Consider the following 19,756-nt stretch of genomic DNA (forward strand, 5'->3'; position numbering starts at 1 on the left):
ATGCACAAGCACATACTGTGTTCTCCATGCACCCCTTATTCATTTACCTAAAAAGAAGGGTGTGCGAAAACACAAAATGAAGTTACCAGCTGTCATCAAATGACAGTTCTTTTCAAATTCTCAAAACCAAATCGAAAAAAATTTTGCCTTCTACCGCGATTTGTGATTTGTGCGTACACTAACGTATCTCATAAAATTAATCTTCGTTTTTCTCTCCTCGATCAGCGCCTATTATTAATGATCTGCAGAAAATAATTGCGAACGTTCCGGCTAGCCTACTAATTTCAAGCTCAACAATAGCTTATTAGGTTTAAATTTGGCAATTATAAAGTCTTAATTTCATACCGTATGTAATGTATCGCCGAGTTCTTTGCCTCGTTTTAATCTTGAACCGCCGCGTTAGAAGCGGAGCTGGCTGGCGAACAATTATTTTTTAATTATTGTTTACATTGTTTGCAGCTCTTTTGTTGTTCACTACTTTGTTCTTTCAATAACTTTGGGTCCGATGGTTGGTTATCCGAGGGCTCTTAGTGGATGGAGTTTCTTTCAAGGCAAGTTTCAACTCAGGTGAATTATTTTAAAAATATTTTTTTTTGTATGAACAAGTTATGTCATTGAGATAGTATTTTTCGTTCACCTATCTTTAGCTGAGTTTCTATTTTTTTCGTTCTTATCTCATATATATCGTCACATCTCTCGCTCTTTCTATTCCCCTCTCTTTTTAGTTTTCCTCCTCGTTTGAGTGAATTGATCTTGTTACTGCAAAATATTACTATTTGACTCGTCCTATACTTTATCGACGTTAAACGTCAGTAGCGGATTTTTGTTTAATCTCTTCCTTGTACGCTTCAATTAAAAAAAAAAACAAGATATGGGCACATGGTTGTGGTTGTCGCACAAGCAAAGCATCAAATGCATGTCAAATACTGCGCTAATCTTTAAAATGTCAATTTTTAAAATCCTCACCTCCGCTTCATGATGCTCAGAGTAGATTTAAAACTATGTAATATTTACAATAAATTTACAAAATAAAATTCAAAACTTTCAATTTGCTTTTGCATCGCCTTTAGTGTAATCCTTCTTGGTATTCTGAGTATGTGCACAGGTCGCTACGAGTTCCGAAAAGGGCCCCAGGATTCCATCGCCTCTTTCGTGGTACTTTTTACTGGAGAGCCTGTAGTCTGGCAATTTCCGCTTCCAACGCTTGGATGTTAAAGTTGGGATCATCCTTCGGTGGGTTGGCACGGATGAATTCGAGTGTCTTCAAGACATGGGCCGGGGCTGGTCCTTCACGCGGCAGATGAGCGCCTTGTGGTTGGAATCCATTCACGTCAGCAACGTACGTCAGCTGGATGGGGGTTCCGTCGCGGTCCGTCCACGAGGCGCTACCTTGGGCACTCTGACCACCCACTCCTTCCTCTTGGGCGCGGATTCCGTTGCTGGTTTCGTAGTTCCATGAGTACGAGCCATCCGGATTGACTACACTGTCCGATGAGAGAATCTGTGCTTCGGCGTCCGGGTTCTGGGCGAGTGCCACAGCTGCCAGGGTGGAGATGATTACCTATAACGAGCATGACATAAAACACCGGGTAAGAAGGTGATAGGGTTTCAATTTCCGGCAGCAGATACACCGTGAAACGTACTGTTTAACAGATGAACCAATCATTACTCGACAACTTTTTAACAAGCTCGTGTCGTGCTCATCAACCGGAGCCGATAGATCGTATAGTTCGAGACGCAATTAAATCAAAAACACTGTTCCGACCAGGCGTCCCCATTCTAGTCGGCTCCTTGACATTTGCACGGATGACGGCCGAGAGAGCTTCTTGAATCACGACCGCACGATTGCAACCTCGGTCGGTGCTCTCAGGTTACGTTCTGCCAGTTGGGGTAATAAAAAAAAAAGTGCTAAAAGGGTAATAAAATTGAAATCTAATCAATCCTCGATTCCTTGCCAGAAATGGAGAAGCTGTTTTTTCAGCCGACATTGACCCCTGTGGTCTTTCTAGCCAAAGAGCGGTAATGAGGTATCATGAACGGCAACACATAATTGTGACGGATTAAAAACGTTATCCCGTACGGGGTAAAAATAAATATGATTACTTCTCACATAGCTCACGTTGAATCGCGTCAATCATAGCAATTTTTCATCACGCGATGATCATCTCCGCTTGAGGCGAACAACGCCTTAATGACACTATTGACAGTAGCTGAGGATCTGTACGGTAGTCAATCAGACTTCGTTTACAGAAGTGGGTGCGGCGGCTGGCATGCATGGGAAAACTACTAACGCAAGCAGTATTTTTCATTGACAAACACTGACTGAAGCTCAATAATAAAACTTATGGTTTTTGAACCCCTACATATCGGTTGGTAGACAGGAAGATTTTTATAGCATGTTGTTAAAATTAGACTGCCGTCTTATTTCCTGAATGCAAACAATGGGTCGAAGTAACAAAGACCTTCCATTCACACACGATATCATCTCGAATCGGTGCGGTATCTTATCCCACAACCTTGCTACCAGTGACCCACAAAGCTTGAAAGCGCGCGGCTTATTATAAGCTTTACGACGCATACGCAGAACATAAGCCTCTCGAGCCGACCAACGCCGCTCCGTCTTAATCAGCATCTCTCCGCGCGGCGCTTAATAAAGATAGCCAACGACTGGTTGCGGGTATAAAACGCAATTACCACTCATCGTCACCACAAAACGTATTCACGTTTTTTCTGCACCTAACAGATTGGAATTGATCAAAATAAACAAACAAATCCCGTCTCAGGCTCTCTCTCGCTGCACGAGGCACACGATATCTATCTTTAACTTAATCGGTTTCCTACTTCACTTGACTGATGCCGATGCAAGCAGACACACCCTTTAACCAGCGGGTGATTTCAGAAGGAGTACTGCACAGTCGTGTATATTGGATTCGAGTTGCTGCTGGAAGGCCGTATGGAAAGGCTCCTCTCGAAAGCAATGCCGTATTTACTTCGTCAGTAGGACTAGACAGTTGGAAATTCCTCCACAGTTCCACAGCTTAAACTCCACAGTGCACAGACTGTCGCAAAATTTGAAAATATAGTCATATTATACAATTACAGCAACATACTCGAACTAATAACATCCAAGAGGAGAACTATTTTAAATATTCGTGTAAATTTACGCTCGTTTACGAATCAAATTCTACTCGACAAACTCTCAAGAATGGGTGTCTCTGGAAGCCGGGTGTTTGGCTGCAATCATACCTTTGTGACAAAAATCTGAGCGCAAAACTTGGATCATACACATCCGGTGTTCCCCACGGGAGTAATCTTGGATTTTTATTGTTTTTGATTGATGTCGCAGCTCGTCTTGGAAGACTTTTTGCTCGTTGAAGATTGTCCAAAGTAGCAGGAATGGTTGAATATTTTCAAGAATTGGAGCCGTTTCATTGTGGCATCCTATAAAGGCTACTTATACAATATGATGTACATCCAACCTTTAGCTCGTGTCAATGAAACTTATGACCCTGGTGTAGTTTTGATGAAAGAATCAAGCATTCACTGATGTGCATTTTGGAAAATCAATGTACGTTGCATTACAGAACAAACAATTTTGTTTTAATTACAGCTATTAGTAAGCGGATTTCAGCCGAACTATAGACCATCGCATGGTGACGTCACGCACCTGAGTTTGACAGTTACTGGTAACTTTGTTTGCCTCCGGGTGATACAGTTTTGTTCTCAATTATAGCAGATCATTTCAATTGTTACCAAAATGCCTGTTAAATGTTTGCGTGAGGTGCCAGTACACTAAGAACAATTATAAATTGAGCAGCATTTCTACTACGCACATGATTGCTCCACCAGAAAAAAAGCAGAAAGTCCTAAACGTAAACAAAGTTACCGCCAACTGTCAGAAAAATGAGGTTAAAGAGATTCGGTGAGATACTTTATAGCTCTAGACGCCGTTATTCAACAAAATTGTTTGTTGAGTAGTAACATCCATTACGGAATCATCAGCGCCATATCAAACTGCCTACTTGAAATAATAGGATTGAAAGGCAGCAGAAACGTTTAATTCGATTCGCACTTCGTTGAGTTCCTGGGACAGAAAGGCTGAATCTTCCTTCATATGAACACCGTTGCAATCTGTTGAGAATTGGTTCCTAAAGTTTTACACGGTTTTTAAATATTTATGTAGCAGCTGAAAGAGTGCATTCTTCTGAGCAAAGCGTTATTTTCCAAAATGCTTATGTATTTTAAAAAATTGATCGAATTGTGTAAATGGGCTAACTATTATTTTCCACATTTCGAGCAGTTTTTTCACCATTTTAAGTCGAAGGACAACGATAAAAATTTTTAAAAAATTACGTTTTGCTCAGAAAACGTATCTTTTTCAAATGATAAATGAAAAGTAGTATTGCTTTAGGACCTAAGTGAATTGCTTCGTTTGTAAAAAGAAGAAGAATTTAACAAGCAATAGTTGCAGCTAAAGTGATTCTTGAAGAGATTTACTACCCGGCTAGGAAAGCCAGTTTTTCTTGAATGTTCCTGAAAGGATACAACGCAGGTCACTGGACGAAATGTTTGTAACGCAGTTGCATCGTTTCGAACGAATAACACAGACAAACGGACGTGCCACTGCATACAAAATTCTAATAAAATTGTGGTTCCGATCAACTTGTGCGACACCTACTGGACATATTCCGCAAAAGATAAACTTTCAGCTTTTCTGTTGATTTTGGCAGCACTGTGCTTGAATACTGTTCACTGAGTTCAAAGGAAAGGGCACATCAGCGCCACCACCGCTGCGGCGGGAATATTCCGCATAACTGAAACTCATTTGAAATGAGCGTTATTTTGATCCATGGAAATAAACCTCGTGGTACGTCTGTTTGTCTGTGCCAATAACTAGAATTATCAGCACCCTCTACAAAACTGGCTGATTGTTCGGTTTGTGAGGTACATTCATTTGTAAAGAAATTGCTTGCAGCCAGGCTATTTCAATTATGTTTTCAAATGCCATCCATTAATACGGTAGTTGTTGGCTGAATTAACAATTGATAAAAAAAATGACGTTGTGGTAAAAGTTCCAACTAGATTTGACATGTAGATGTAGGTACTATATATGAGTACTGTCTTATTGGTTTGGTAAATTTTGGATCCGATCATTTTCGATGTTTATTTTTGGTGTTCTCGCAACACTGCAACCATCTTAGCCGCCACTGTGCTGTCAGGCAGCGATGCCAGATTGGAAGACATGTCTTCAAATGGAAGACATCTACCCTGTGGTGTAGACATCTTTGTTTGTGAAGACAAATGGAAGACATTCGAAAATATGTGAAGACTTGAGAAAACATGTGATATGACCCGCATTTTGCAGAGGTTTTTTTTGCTCGACAGTTTTTGATTTGCCGTTAACTTTTTCAGTCTTTGATCGGTTCTAACGGGCTGACATGTGAAGACATTTTTTTCTTGGAACGTGAAGACATTTGGAAAAATGACCTGGCATCCCTGCTGTCAGGCGTGTTTACAAAAACAAATACAGTGAAATCATTCCCGCAGTCCATGTTGTGTGAAGACGCAATTATTTTATGTGTAAACTCGAAAGAAATTTCGGAAGTCGGAAGTCCGACTTCCGAACCCCCATTTAGTGCTGACGCTACAACTTTCAAGCTATAAGCGACTTTTTCCACTCAAACATTCGCCTACTTTGATTTGTTTTGACTTTTCGTAAACAATGTTCAAAATGTCGACGAACGAAAAAGACGTGCATGAACGGATCTTGTATTCTTGTATTATTTACATGTAAAAAATTTCATAACAATCGGTTCAGTAGTTAGAGTGGTTAGAGATGTCTTCGAAACAAGAAGAAAATCGCCAGAGAATTTTGCGCGCAGTCCTAAAGAATGCGACTGCGACCATGGGATGGATTGAAAGACAATTGTAGAGCACCCATATGACTGTGTCTCGGGTGGTAAAAGCGTCTAAAGAGTCCCAGATGACCGAGCGGCGGGCTGGAAGTGAAAGAAAATCGAAGACAGCTGACCCTGTGGAGGCCTGGAAGGTGTTAGATTATTTCAAGTGAAATCCGAGCCTTTCGATTCACGACTCGGCTTTTAAAGCAAAGTTTTCCGCCTAGTTCAACCATGCAACTCGCTGGGGCTCGTGTATTCAGGGTCCGGAAGGCCCCGAACCGGCGTGATCAACAAAACACAAAACCGATATGTATGGTTATGGATGACGAAACCTACATCAAGGCAGACGCAGAGTAGATACCGCAGCTGAAGTTCTACGTTGCCAAATAAAGGTTTGATGTTCTGGTAGACATGAAGAAGAAAGTGGACAAATTCGCCAAAAAATACTTGCTCTGACAGGCCATATGTCGAGGTGGTAAACTGAGTAAACCACAACGGATACCATTAACAGCGAAATTTGCCACAACGAGTGCCTCCAGGAGCGTCTGTTGGCCTTCCAGCGGTCCCACCGAGGCGATACATTATTTCGGGCGGACCTGGCATCATGCCACTACGCGAGATCGATCCTGGATTAGTCCAGAGATAATAACGTTGTTTTGAACCAAAAACCACCAACCCTCCAAATTCACCAGAGGTTCGTCTGGGTTTGATTTTGGGCCATAATGAAAGCCAAAGTTCGAAAATCGTCCAAGGTGTTTGAAAACGAGTTTGAGTTGAAGAAAGAATGGATGAAAGTGACCAAAAAGGTCGGCTCCACCATTGCACAAAATGTAATGAGGGGTCTTAGGGGAAAGGTGCGGGCTTTCAGCGATGGAAGAGAAAATTCGATGAACTAATAATGCCGAAACATAATCCATATGTATTAGTTCATTTCCTGAAAGTTTCATGAAAATCCTATTTAAAATACATTTTTGGCGAACACTTTTGTCTGGTGCGTTTTTTCGAGTACAGGCCTTATCAGAGATCACAGATATTTTCATAAAATCTGGATCAGAGCTGTCAGCAAGGTCACCGAGGAAACCTAATGGATCAAGTGAAGCGCGAAGTCCAACATTTTTACATCAATGGAGAATAGTGATGTTTTGAACCGGTGAATTTGTAAACCATATCCCATAGTCATGTAAGAAGAACAAAGCTTCTCAAGTGTTTCATTCCTTTCTTTGGCGTCCAGAATATTCCGGATACAAGCCTTAGACTTAATATGGGGATCCAGTTGGTGAGCTGTCAAATGCGCGAGCAATAGGACCATGCCAGATTTTGCAGTTTGTCGTGAGATAAATATTGAATTTGAATGGGTTATTTTAATGATTAATTATATTATTTGTCTAAAGCAGTTTATAGCTAGAGCAAATTTCAATTAATGTAGATTTTTCTATGCATCTACGTTCATACCGTTCAGCATTTTGTCGAGTGTTAGCGAAACATTTTCCAGTTATATCAGTCTTTTGGTTCGAAACAATGACGTAGTCAAGGAAAGTAGGGCTTAGGGTTCAACCCCCCTCACCCCAGAGCCATCGATCTTCAATTCTTTTTTAATATTAGAGTTCTGCATTACCGTTCATTAAGGTGCCAAAGGAATGTATGAAAGCTTCGTCTGCGTCTCGAAGAAAGTCGTCATGCAATATTTCAGCGCAATTGAACTTTGGGTTGTGAAGTTCCAAAGCGGTCTAAGTTTCATTTTTTCGACCGAAGAATAAGTGCACAGAAATTGTCGAAATCAATTTTCTTGAAACCAAGTGTCATAGAAATGCATAAAACTTCAAACAAACTCTACTAGAACCAAATCCGCTTCAAGCCCGGAAAGAATGAGTTCCTTTTCCGAATTTTCTCCCTGTTATATTCTTGCTTTGTATTTATTGGCTTTGTTAGTTACGATGAAAGAAAACTTTATCGCTACTTTGTCGCCTACTTATTTCGCTACCATGCGGACGTCGTAGTTTCTTTCACGGGAAACAAGGTGTCTAGTATCAACAATTAAAATCAGCGAAGCAATATCGAGAAAATATTCTTTTTCAGACTACGCAGTAGGCTGCCTCGGATGTTTGTCTGTCTGTGCGAATGGAGTTTTGTGACTATACCTAGTTTTGGAAAGGAGGTTGATAGAGCTGGAATTTTTATGGGAACTTTTTTTGAGAAGAAACTTTTGAAACCTGTCGCTGAATGAAATTTTTTAAGTCGATTTCCATTGGCACCTTACTTTACATCCTACTATGTTGTTTTCGAATTGACCATTGACTGAACTACGCAACTGTTTATTAAGCAGCAAGCGCGTTGCACGGTAAACGGTATCGCTGAAGGTAGCGAGAAAACTCTTCATCTATACGTTGTTTGCTCCTATTCTTTGTCATTAATATTATCCCGCACTCATACCTTCACTACAACACAACCTGTATTGAGAATAAGTGATGTGAGCGCGCCACTGATTTTCTAGTCCCATTTCGCCACAGGATAGTAATTGATACGCTCTTCAACATTCCTAAAATGCATTTTTGTTATCAAAATCCCTCCCAGTAGGAATTTTTGGCTACCCCCTGGTTCGAATGTTTTTGTTGTGTCAAGTTTATGGTTTCCAATCCATTGTATTAGTAAAAGTAACAAATTGGAATTGAAATGATTGTTGAAAGAAAATAAAAAGGACGGCCTGAAATTTCGTTAAGTCATAGCTCAATTTTTAGGTTATGTCGCTATTTTGAATTTGCAGCAAACAAATATTGCAAAGTTCTAATATCAATCTGTCGCCTAAATAAGTAAAAATGACCCAATTACGCACTGGTTATCTTATTGTAGCGCAATTAACGAGAAATTCTAGAAAGCTTTGACCCCGTTCAAAGAAAAAGAAATACTATTGAAATTTTTATTTAATTTTGTTAACAAATGTTATACCACAAATTAACAGAAACAGGACTTTTAGTTTGAGCAAATTTTCAATAAAATCAAAGTTCGTATGATAAAAGTAGTTCACGTAAGTAACACAACCTGCTATCGTGTTCGCGCTGCGTTTTATATTTCGACAGCAGCGCTATCGAACGTGCGTGTGTCAAATTGGGAACCAAAACAATGTGTGGTATTGCTATACAGCGTTAGCTAGCGTTTTTGAAGTACTTTTCTTTTAAAAGTTAAGTTTAAAAACGCCGTGGAAAAGTATAAAGAGATTGATTTAAGCTAAAATAACTCAACATGTTCTGGTGAAATTAATCAAAATTTGTGTATATTTGAAAAGCTCTATTGTTCCGCTTATTGTTGGTATAATTAGAGCATCAAATTATTGTGCTTTTAAAATAATACTGGATCTTAATAAGGTGATTTTAAAGAAAAAATGTATGCGGTTATTTTATAGTAGTTTTCCAAAAAACCATAATAAATTTAGCTACAATCTTTAGCATGTGAATAGCACGAAAATATCTTCGAATTTCTAATATTTATTACAATGTGATGAAAAATATTAAAATTGTCATTTTGAAACAGCATTTCAAGCCATTTTGATGGTTTCTTTTTACAAAAATAAAACCAACTTAACTTCAAAATATTGTATATTCCATGACCTCGAGGATGATAAAAAAAGCTTATAAATTAACATGAATTAATAAATTTGAATTATGAAATGGTTATTTACGTTTGATAAAAAGGGGAGACGTTTAACTTGGCGAGCAAAATTTTAATTAACCGAAAAGTGCGCCAGAATTATTAGAAATAAAAAAATAAATTACACATTAACTTTAGAAAAATAAAACAAGTCATTGATTGAGGAAAAGCTATTAAGAATGACAAAGGAGCAAGAAGTCAAGAGAAATCAGTCAAAACAGAACAAACTAATACAGATTTATCAGCAATTGCTTTGAATTTTCTTGAATAAGTGATATTAAGAAGTTTTTTTCCTACCGGGAACTATGCAAAAAAAAACAAGGTGAATAAAAAAAACCTTAGTTATTACCATAAAACATGTGACAAAATTGTTCTAGTTAAATTGTTATTATATTTATTACAATAAAGTACAATTCAATATTTTGTTGAAGAACTCGAGAATAGGAAATGTGCTCCATAACAACCAAACTCATTAGAATAGTTGAACTACGCATATACATTTAATTTTCAGAAAAAATGCTGAATCCGTTTAAACGTTCTAAAACAACCCTTTTTTACGTATTTGAAACATTTTGCATATTATTATTATTAAATTCTTCTCAAACATGACGCATTTTTTCATCCAATTTTGCAATGCACATACTTTTTTGTCGCAAAACGATGACTAATCTTTTACTTTTGGTACTTTTTATTAGACATCTGACCGTACACATACTAAAATCCGTTATAACTAATTAATATTTTTAAAAATCTGATTCAGAAGGTGGCGAAACGATAACACTTAAATAATCAGATGTCATTATGCATATTCATCCTTCACCATGTTAATGATGAATTAACACTCAACACCCATAACATTTTTTTTTGTACTTCTTGTGGAAAAACATGTTATTATCGCTTAAAGTAACCGTTTTAATTCGATTGCTTCTCCACCTAATTTCACTCAACACCAATAGTCCATTAGTTAGCTCCGAATGCTCCATATAAGAGGCCACACATTTTCCTATCAGGATTCATTTGATTCTATCAACAAACACTGTCCGATTCATCTGGTCTCTCATGAAAAAATGTAACACTGCTGCACTTTTCACCCCATCAGCCAGCAACTCACCAGTCTGAACATCTTGCTAGGATAGATTCTATGTATTTCTGTTGTCTCGGCGCGGCTGCCTGCTGGCTAAGATTGTAACTGCAGATCAAATTAATGATGTGACCACTATACTAAGACTGACAATCGTTAAGCAAAATTCATCGCTTTTTATACTGGTTGAAGAAAGTCACGAACTAAAGCCGTACTCGCGCTTCACCCGGAGCCCTTCCCGCGCTCCCCTTGGCCCCTCGTGCTTAGTCAGATCTCTGCACTAGTGGCCAAACACGAGCCCACAGCGAAACCCCAACCGGAGAGCCCACCGAAAAATTCTCCGCTCTCGTGGTGCCTCATCATCATCATCATACCTGACAGCCCAACAAGAAGAAGTATCAACCCCACATGTACATACGTACCTACGTGTGCTGGGGGCTGCCGAAAGAGCAAGATCTGACAAAAAACATGCAACAACGGTATAAGACGCGGTACCCTCCCTCGCGATGCATTCTTCTTCCAATTCGATTACCGCGCTCTGCTGTGAGCTCCACCGCTCTGAACCCGTGAACAAGCATTCAAAGTTACGAGCACCCTTCTCGGGTGACTCCAATCACCACCTACCGGCTACATCCGACACCCGGCGAAATCAGGAGACTTGAACGGATCGAGAAGAAGATCTTTTTCTACCCCTGCGGAAAACCTATCAACGACTACTCGTGAGTAGCATTAACAGAGTGTGACAGAGAGGGAGCGAGCGTAAAGAGAACACGTAATCTTAGTATACTGCTGTGGGTACAACAGTCATCACGTTATGTCGCTATGATCATGATCATGAACGACTCTACTCAAGGCGGAATAGTTCTAGAAGGGTCCAATACTTGTCTGCGCCTGTGTGCAGAGACAAGTAGTGCAACACCACCGGTATCCCTTCGGTGGCAGCTGCTGCAGCAGCAGCAGCCACCCCGTCACGACACACGATCAGCCTCGGAGAGGGTTAGAGAAACAGGAGGCGCCACCCAGCGGAGTCGCTATTGCGCTGTTATCTGCTTTTTGTGTATAATTTGGCTGGCGGCAGTATTACATTTAGCTGGCTTAATATTGTGGCAAACCCGCCCGTTCAGCTGAACCCTTGCTTAGAAAATCAATTTAAAAGCGATTAGTAATGAATTGTGAATATCTAATGATTAGCGGGGCACAGGGAAAGTTGACATATTGGGGATCGTAACACTAGTCAACAGCAATTTGAGTTGTTTATAGCCTTGTTGTTGCATTGATTGGTTCCGAAAAACAAATCTCCTAACAAATTGGGTATCATCGAAAGAATTGAAAAAAAAAAAACCTCTGGGGTTACGAGTTTGAGTAGTTTATTTATTATAAGATTTTTCAACTTTTTGCTTCCATAACACTTTGCACACGTGCAACTCAACTATTACTAAAAAACATAGGGGTAACGGGGGGTAAACCCAGACCTTTAAGGAAATCGATGTTGTTTAAAGGTCCCTCAATTGGGTCCTAAAGTTATACCAGTTTTTATACATGATTTGAAAAAGCCGCGTTTTCTGTACACGACGTGATTTTTGAAAAACGTTATCGTTTTTCTCTGATTTTTAAATGAGGAATAGACAAACTGCTCGAAAGGTCTCAGATGGCGTTTCGCACATTTACGGTATATGAGAGAACTCCGGAGTGGTTCACGATTAGGGCGCAACTAACAAAATGTAAACAAATCGTTTTATTACACCATTGGTTGCGAAAAGACTTACAAAATTCATGGCAAGAATCCTTTCTTTTGTATAAATCGATAAAATTGCTTAAATCAAGTTTTTAGTGACAAAACAGTTTACCCAAAGCAAAAGATACTTTGGAACTAGGCACTTTACATTGTTTTGAAGCAACGGGCTTATTTTTTCGAAATATTCCGTAAACAGGCGAAAGTAAAGGGCGGATCAACATTGTTTTCAAAATAGAGGCGCATTTAAAAGGACGCAACTGAAGAAAATATAAAAACAAGGCGAAAGAAAGATGGGCGTATCTCGTTGTCAGAATGCTTTAAGGTCATTTGAAAAGGGTTAGAAGAAAAGCGCAGATTTTAGCCATAAATGAACAAATTTAATGTATTATTGTTAGGAAACTATAAGACAGGTTTATTTTACGTCGTTTTTTGGTATTGATGTTAATGTTAGTCACTTCCTTTGAAATTACGATTTTAAAATGTACATGCAAATTTTCAAACTGATATTCCCCAATGTTTATCTTTTGCCAGTTGCGCCCTTATCGCAAATCACTCCGGAACTGTCATTTAAGGCATTTCGAGCAGTTTTTTATTCTTCATTTTAAAATCAAAAGAAAACGATATTTTTTTTAAAAGAATCACGTTTTGTTCAGAAAATTGCACACTCAGCTGATATATAAAAATCAGAAAACCGTTAAAAACTTTAGGACCCAATTTATTCCGAATTGTAGAAACTTTGGTTGCAACAAATATTTAAGGTTTAATTTTTGAATGAAAAATATTTTGGAAAATTGACTACTGCTTTCTCTGTTTTGTTTTGCATGTTGTTGAGTAAATAATGTTTGAGCTGAATACAGAGATGCTAGATGTTTTTAAAAAAATGTCTACAAATGCTCGAAACACCGGAAAAATCTGTTTGAAATCTGAAAAATATCTATCCGTGATTCGAAAAAATTTCTCTCGCGCAGGCGAAAGTCTGCAAAAATCTGAACACACAAATATAAGGGGACTCTGACAACTCTCCATATAATTTAAAAATATCTGTAAATCAATGAAAATCTGCACACGAACTCTAACAATCTGCGTTTTCGACAAATCTTCACATCCGGCATCCCTGGTTAGAGACAAAGCTTTTGGTGTTCTTATAAAGATTTGTTAAGTGCGTTCACTAAGTAAGTTTTTATTCATTGGTTTAGAGTTGGTATATATCGGCTAGCCTTACTCAAATTTAAAAAAAAATGTCAATAATGTTTTCTTGAGTAATATAAAAAATATTGTTTTCTTATTTTGCAAATAGAGAAAATGACGCAAAAGTGGAAAGCACAGCTTATAATCGTCAAGCAAGTGATTGCGAAGCGTAAACCTAAATCGTCAGACGATGTACGGTAAAGCGAAATGCCTTTGGCAATAAATTGCTTAGAAAAAATATTTTTTTAGATACGAGCTGACTCGGCAAACTTCGTCTCGCCTATTTCAGTGTTCAATTTAATAATTTTAAACATTTCAAATTCATTGATTCCTTGCGATTTGTTTATATCATTTGAAAAGATTGGTTTTATCGGAATGACAACATCCTCGACTTTTGGCTTTTATACATCACCTCTATTCCGAAAATATATTGAATGCATTTTAGTTGTTTTCGTTGTTTTTTAGAAACTAAAAGTAGTCATCTTCGAATTCGAAATGGTGTCCAGGGTCAATGCTTGGATTCCATACACCATTTCGATTAGGGAAATATCCATATGTAGTAGTATTCGGTTGTTTTCGGCAGTTTCCCAGAAGTTACCTTTTTACAATTCAAACTGGTGTCTGAGGTCAATTTTCAGCTCCTTGCATCATTCTGGATCCGGTGATACACATATTGGGTGGTATTTGGTCACTTCAGGCTATTTTTCAGAAACCGTAAGTCGCCATCTTGGATTTTAAAATGGCATTTGGAGACAATTTTTGGCCTCTGAGCGTCAATCAGCTTGAAGAAACACTCATATTGGGTGGTATTTGGTCATTTTCGGCTGTTTTCCAGACACCGGAAGTCGCCATCTTACAATTCAAAATGTTGTCTGAGGTTGATAGGTCAATTTGTGGCTGCAGTGCATCATAACAATTCCGTAAATACCAACATTGGGTAGTATTTGGTCATTTGCCGCTGTTTTTCAGAAACCGGAAGTTGCCTTCTTAGATTTCGAAATGGTATTTGGAGACATGCCAGAAGAAGGAAGGGTGTCGAAACATTATGGACATATTTATTATTACACCTAAAAACATTCACTTGCCAAATTTGCTTATATTTGCTTGATTCGTTCTCGAGCTGTGCGAAATTTGAGTTTCATTTGTATGGGACCCCTCCCTTATAGAAGAGGGAGGGTTGTCAAACCATTATGGATATATTTGTTACCCCTAAAAACATTCACCTGCCAAATTTGGTTCTATTTACTTGGTTAGTTTTTGAGATGTGCAGAAGTTCGTATTTCGTTTGTATGGGACCGCTCCCTTCCAGAATAGGGAGGGGTCTCAAACCATCATAGGAATTTTTCTCGGCCCCTAAAACCCCTACATACAAATTTTCACGTCGATCGGTTCGGTAGTACAGACAGACAGACAGACAGACAGACAGACAGACAGACAGACAGACAGACAGACAGACAGACAGACAGACAGACAGACAGACAGACAGACAGACAGACAGACAGACAGACAGACAGACAGACAGACAGACAGACAGACAGACAGACAGACAGACAGACAGACAGACAGACAGACAGACAGACAGACAGACAGACAGACAGACAGACAGACAGACAGACAGACAGACAGACAGACAGACAGACAGACAGACAGACAGACAGACAGACAGACAGACAGACAGACAGACAGACAGACAGACAGACAGACAGACAGACAGACAGACAGACAGACAGACAGACAGACAGACAGACAGACAGACAGACAGACAGACAGACAGACAGACAGACAGACAGACAGACAGACAGACAGACAGACAGACAGACAGACAGACAGACAGACAGACAGACAGACAGACAGACAGACAGACAGACAGACAGACAGACAGACAGACAGACAGACAGACAGACAGACAGACAGACAGACAGACAGACAGACAGACAGACAGACAGACAGACAGACAGACAGACAGACAGACAGACAGACAGACAGACAGACAGACAGACAGACAGACAGACAGACAGACAGACAGACAGACAGACAGACAGACAGACAGACAGACAGACAGACAGACAGACAGACAGACAGACAGACAGACAGACAGACAGACAGACAGACAGACAGACAGACAGACAGACAGACAGACAGACAGACAGACAGACAGACAGACAGACAGACAGACAGACAGACAGACAGACAGACAGACAGACAGACAGACAGACAGACAGACAGACAGACAGACAGACAGACAGACAGACAGACAGACAGACAGACAGACAGACAGACAGACAGACAGACAGACAGACAGACAGACAGACAGACAGACAGACAGACAGACAGACAGACAGACAGACAGACAGACAGACAGACAGACAGACAGACAGACAGACAGACAGACAGACAGACAGACAGACAGACAGACAGACAGACAGACAGACAGACAGACAGACAGACAGACAGACAGACAGACAGACAGACAGACAGACAGACAGACAGACAGACAGACAGACAGACAGACAGACAGACAGACAGACAGACAGACAGACAGACAGACAGACAGACAGACAGACAGACAGACAGACAGACAGACAGACAGACAGACAGACAGACAGACAGACAGACAGACAGACAGACAGACAGACAGACAGACAGACAGACAGACAGACAGACAGACAGACAGACAGACAGACAGACAGACAGACAGACAGACAGACAGACAGACAGACAGACAGACAGACAGACAGACAGACAGACAGACAGACAGACAGACAGACAGACAGACAGACAGACAGACAGACAGACAGACAGACAGACAGACAGACAGACAGACAGACAGACAGACAGACAGACAGACAGACAGACAGACAGACAGACAGACAGACAGACAGACAGACAGACAGACAGACAGACAGACAGACAGACAGACAGACAGACAGACAGACAGACAGACAGACAGACAGACAGACAGACAGACAGACAGACAGACAGACAGACAGACAGACAGACAGACAGACAGACAGACAGACAGACAGACAGACAGACAGACAGACAGACAGACAGACAGACAGACAGACAGACAGACAGACAGACAGACAGACAGACAGACAGACAGACAGACAGACAGACAGACAGACAGACAGACAGACAGACAGACAGACAGACAGACAGACAGACAGACAGACAGACAGACAGACAGACAGACAGACAGACAGACAGACAGACAGACAGACAGACAGACAGACAGACAGACAGACAGACAGACAGACAGACAGACAGACAGACAGACAGACAGACAGACAGACAGACAGACAGACAGACAGACAGACAGACAGACAGACAGACAGACAGACAGACAGACAGACAGACAGACAGACAGACAGACAGACAGACAGACAGACAGACAGACAGACAGACAGACAGACAGACAGACAGACAGACAGACAGACAGACAGACAGACAGACAGACAGACAGACAGACAGACAGACAGACAGACAGACAGACAGACAGACAGACAGACAGACAGACAGACAGACAGACAGACAGACCGAAGGTTTCATTGAGATTATTTAAGTATTACTGTTATTAAAATAGTTTTAAAAAATGGTCTATTTTCGAGCACAATTTGCCCTTACAATTGTTACCAAGTCTTGTTTTCAAGCATTAGTTTTAGAATCGAACATTTTACGACTGCAGTATATTTTCCAGTAATATGCTTCTGTAACATTTAAATTCAATGTAGGAATACTTTTTATATGAAATATTTGCTTTAAAGTTTGAATTATTGATGAATCGCGAAAGCCTGTTTTGTATCATGATTGGACCAGCATTGAACCATGATCGGACCAACTTACTTCTGAGACATCACTGCTTCACTCTGCTTATGCTTATACCCAATTAAGGATTTCACGTTTAATTAATTAGAACAGAATAAAAATGATGAAGCTTATTTTTTATAGGATAAAACCTCTCAAGAACGACGTAAGGTTCGTAAACTGAAGCAAAATTTATCAAAACTTCACTGTAAATAGTCCACTATGCTTCAAATAGGGAAAATATAACTCAGTGTCATCCTTATTTAGGAAACACTTTTTCCCGCGAATTTTCGAACAGTTTACGAGAGAGTGATAAATTAAAATATATGAAAATTTATATGTGAAGTTTTGCGTGGAACTTTTTCACAATTGTTTTGAACGGCAAAATGGTTTCACGAAGGTGAGAAAGGTTTAAAAATTGATTGATTTGTTATCTAATGGTAATATGTATATCGAATTTATTTTTCAGTATCAAGACTCTATTTGAAACTAACTAATTTTTGAGCTGCAGCAAAGGAAACGTAAGGCAAAAAACTAATCTTTGAATTTCGTTTAGTGATAGGCTCAAAAGTTTCGTCTCTCTGAAAAATGTCTTCATACAAAATTTCAACTCAATCGAACTTAAAGAAGTAGTGTCTCAAATTGACCGCTTTGAGTCTTTATTTTTCGACTGATGACGGAACAGTTCATGAAATTGTCAATATGGAAATTTTTGTTGATACCAGATATCTTAGACTTGCGTAAAAACAATCGGAAAACTCGACTTTCTGGGACTTAGAAATTTTTGTGCTGGGAAACTTATTTCACTTGTCACATTCTCATTTCCACTTCACTGTCAATCTCACTTCACAGAGCTAATTTTTGTCACTTCACTTCAGATGGAATCGGAAATAGGTCTCAAAAATGAAGTCAGCGTGAGAATGAAATATATTCCACCGTGAGGTAACTCCCGTGACAAGTACCATTGGCTGAATATCGCACTTCAGGCATAATAGTTAGAGCATTGTAATATTCGGAAATTTGTAGTACTACTTGGGGACTACAAGTTGGTCATACATCGTTTCTCAAAATTGTGCTGGTGGAGTGAGCTATCGGTAAAACGAAACTGCAACCGAAAAAACACGCACAAATTGAATAAGCAAATTTGTCGTATTGGAAGCTCAAATATAATTCATAACGTTTTCGCAATAATATGGAAAATGTTTAAAAATAATTTTAGAATCACGAAAAAAATATCTAATTTATCAAGCCCAAACCAAACACCGTGCATGTAAAGCCCAGCACGCGAAGCGGAAAATCGCTTGAAGTCTCAGAAGCACACTGGTCCGATTGTGATACATTTTTTGGTCCGATCATGATTCACCCTGGTCCGATCATGATACAAATTCTATGGTCAGGAAAAACGATATATTTAAGTGAATTTACGTCAGATTTGCTATAAATTATTATTTTTGTAAACTAGACAGATAGACTTTTCCGATAAATATATATTATTTATGATTACATGTAATATTAATGGTGAAAATGTGACATTAAAAGCGATGTACCTTGAAAATATAGACCGTTCCGATAATTATAAATACACTTACGATCAACCGTCATTTTAAATAACGTGCAGTATTCAACCAAACGTTGGCTGCTTCCTGTTGTTTACATTCAAAAGAAACAGATGCTGTCATTTTTTTTAACATTTAGAGCGAAATTTTGAAAATGCGTGGCCTTTCTCCCGAGCAAAGAAAGCGAATTGTGCACAAATGGGAAACCGTGAGTGGTCTTTCTATATGAAAATTAGCCAGACAAGAAGGTATAAGTGTCGGAGCAGTTCAAACCGCATTGCGGAAGTATTGTGAAGAGTGCACATTTACTGATGGCCCAAGACGTGGTAGAAAACCCGGGCCTCTTGATCCCACAATGGACAAAAAGGTTAAGGAATACTACAAGCGGCATCCTTCAGTATCAGTACGAGATTTGGCGAGAAAGCTTGGAACCTCGGCGAGTAACGTTATGCGTGCCAAGGGAAGAATGGGTCTGCGGACCCGTCGGAAGCAGAAGCAGCCAAAACGAAATCCAAAACAAGCTGAATCTGAGAAACCGAGAGCTCGGAAGCTTTATGACAAACTTCTGACCAAAAAAATGGGGTGTGTTATCATGGATGACGAAACCTACATAAAACTGGACTATAAGACTCTGCCAGGACCGCACACAATGAATGGTAAAATTTACGTGAAAGAGTGTTTGCAGAAAAGGTTGTTACCCATGGTTAAGCAGCATAACAATCCTCTAATTTTTTGGCCCGATCTTGCTTCCTGTCATTACTCTAAGGATGCACTAGAGAGGTATAAAACAAATAATGTCACATGTGTCCCAAAGGAGATGAATTCTCCAAACTGCCCTGAAATTCGC

The 19,756-nt window shown here is 39.6% G+C and overlaps 1 protein-coding gene across 1 annotated transcript; it reads right to left on the reverse strand.

The window, feature by feature from the left end:
* Nucleotides 1-572: 572 nt before the first annotated feature.
* Nucleotides 573-10,808, reverse strand: LOC129722944 (endocuticle structural glycoprotein SgAbd-4-like). The gene is made up of 2 exons (XM_055676820.1): nucleotides 10,654-10,808; nucleotides 573-1,561 (listed from the first exon to the last, which is right to left on the reverse strand). Exons 1-2 carry the CDS (start codon nucleotides 10,663-10,665, stop codon nucleotides 1,163-1,165), a joined length of 411 nt encoding a protein of 136 aa, XP_055532795.1. The 5' UTR covers nucleotides 10,666-10,808; the 3' UTR covers nucleotides 573-1,162.
* Nucleotides 10,809-19,756: the final 8,948 nt, after the last annotated feature.

Source organism: Wyeomyia smithii, chromosome 2, assembly GCF_029784165.1.
Source record: "Wyeomyia smithii strain HCP4-BCI-WySm-NY-G18 chromosome 2, ASM2978416v1, whole genome shotgun sequence".
In the NCBI taxonomy this organism is placed as follows: Eukaryota; Metazoa; Arthropoda; class Insecta; order Diptera; family Culicidae; genus Wyeomyia; species Wyeomyia smithii.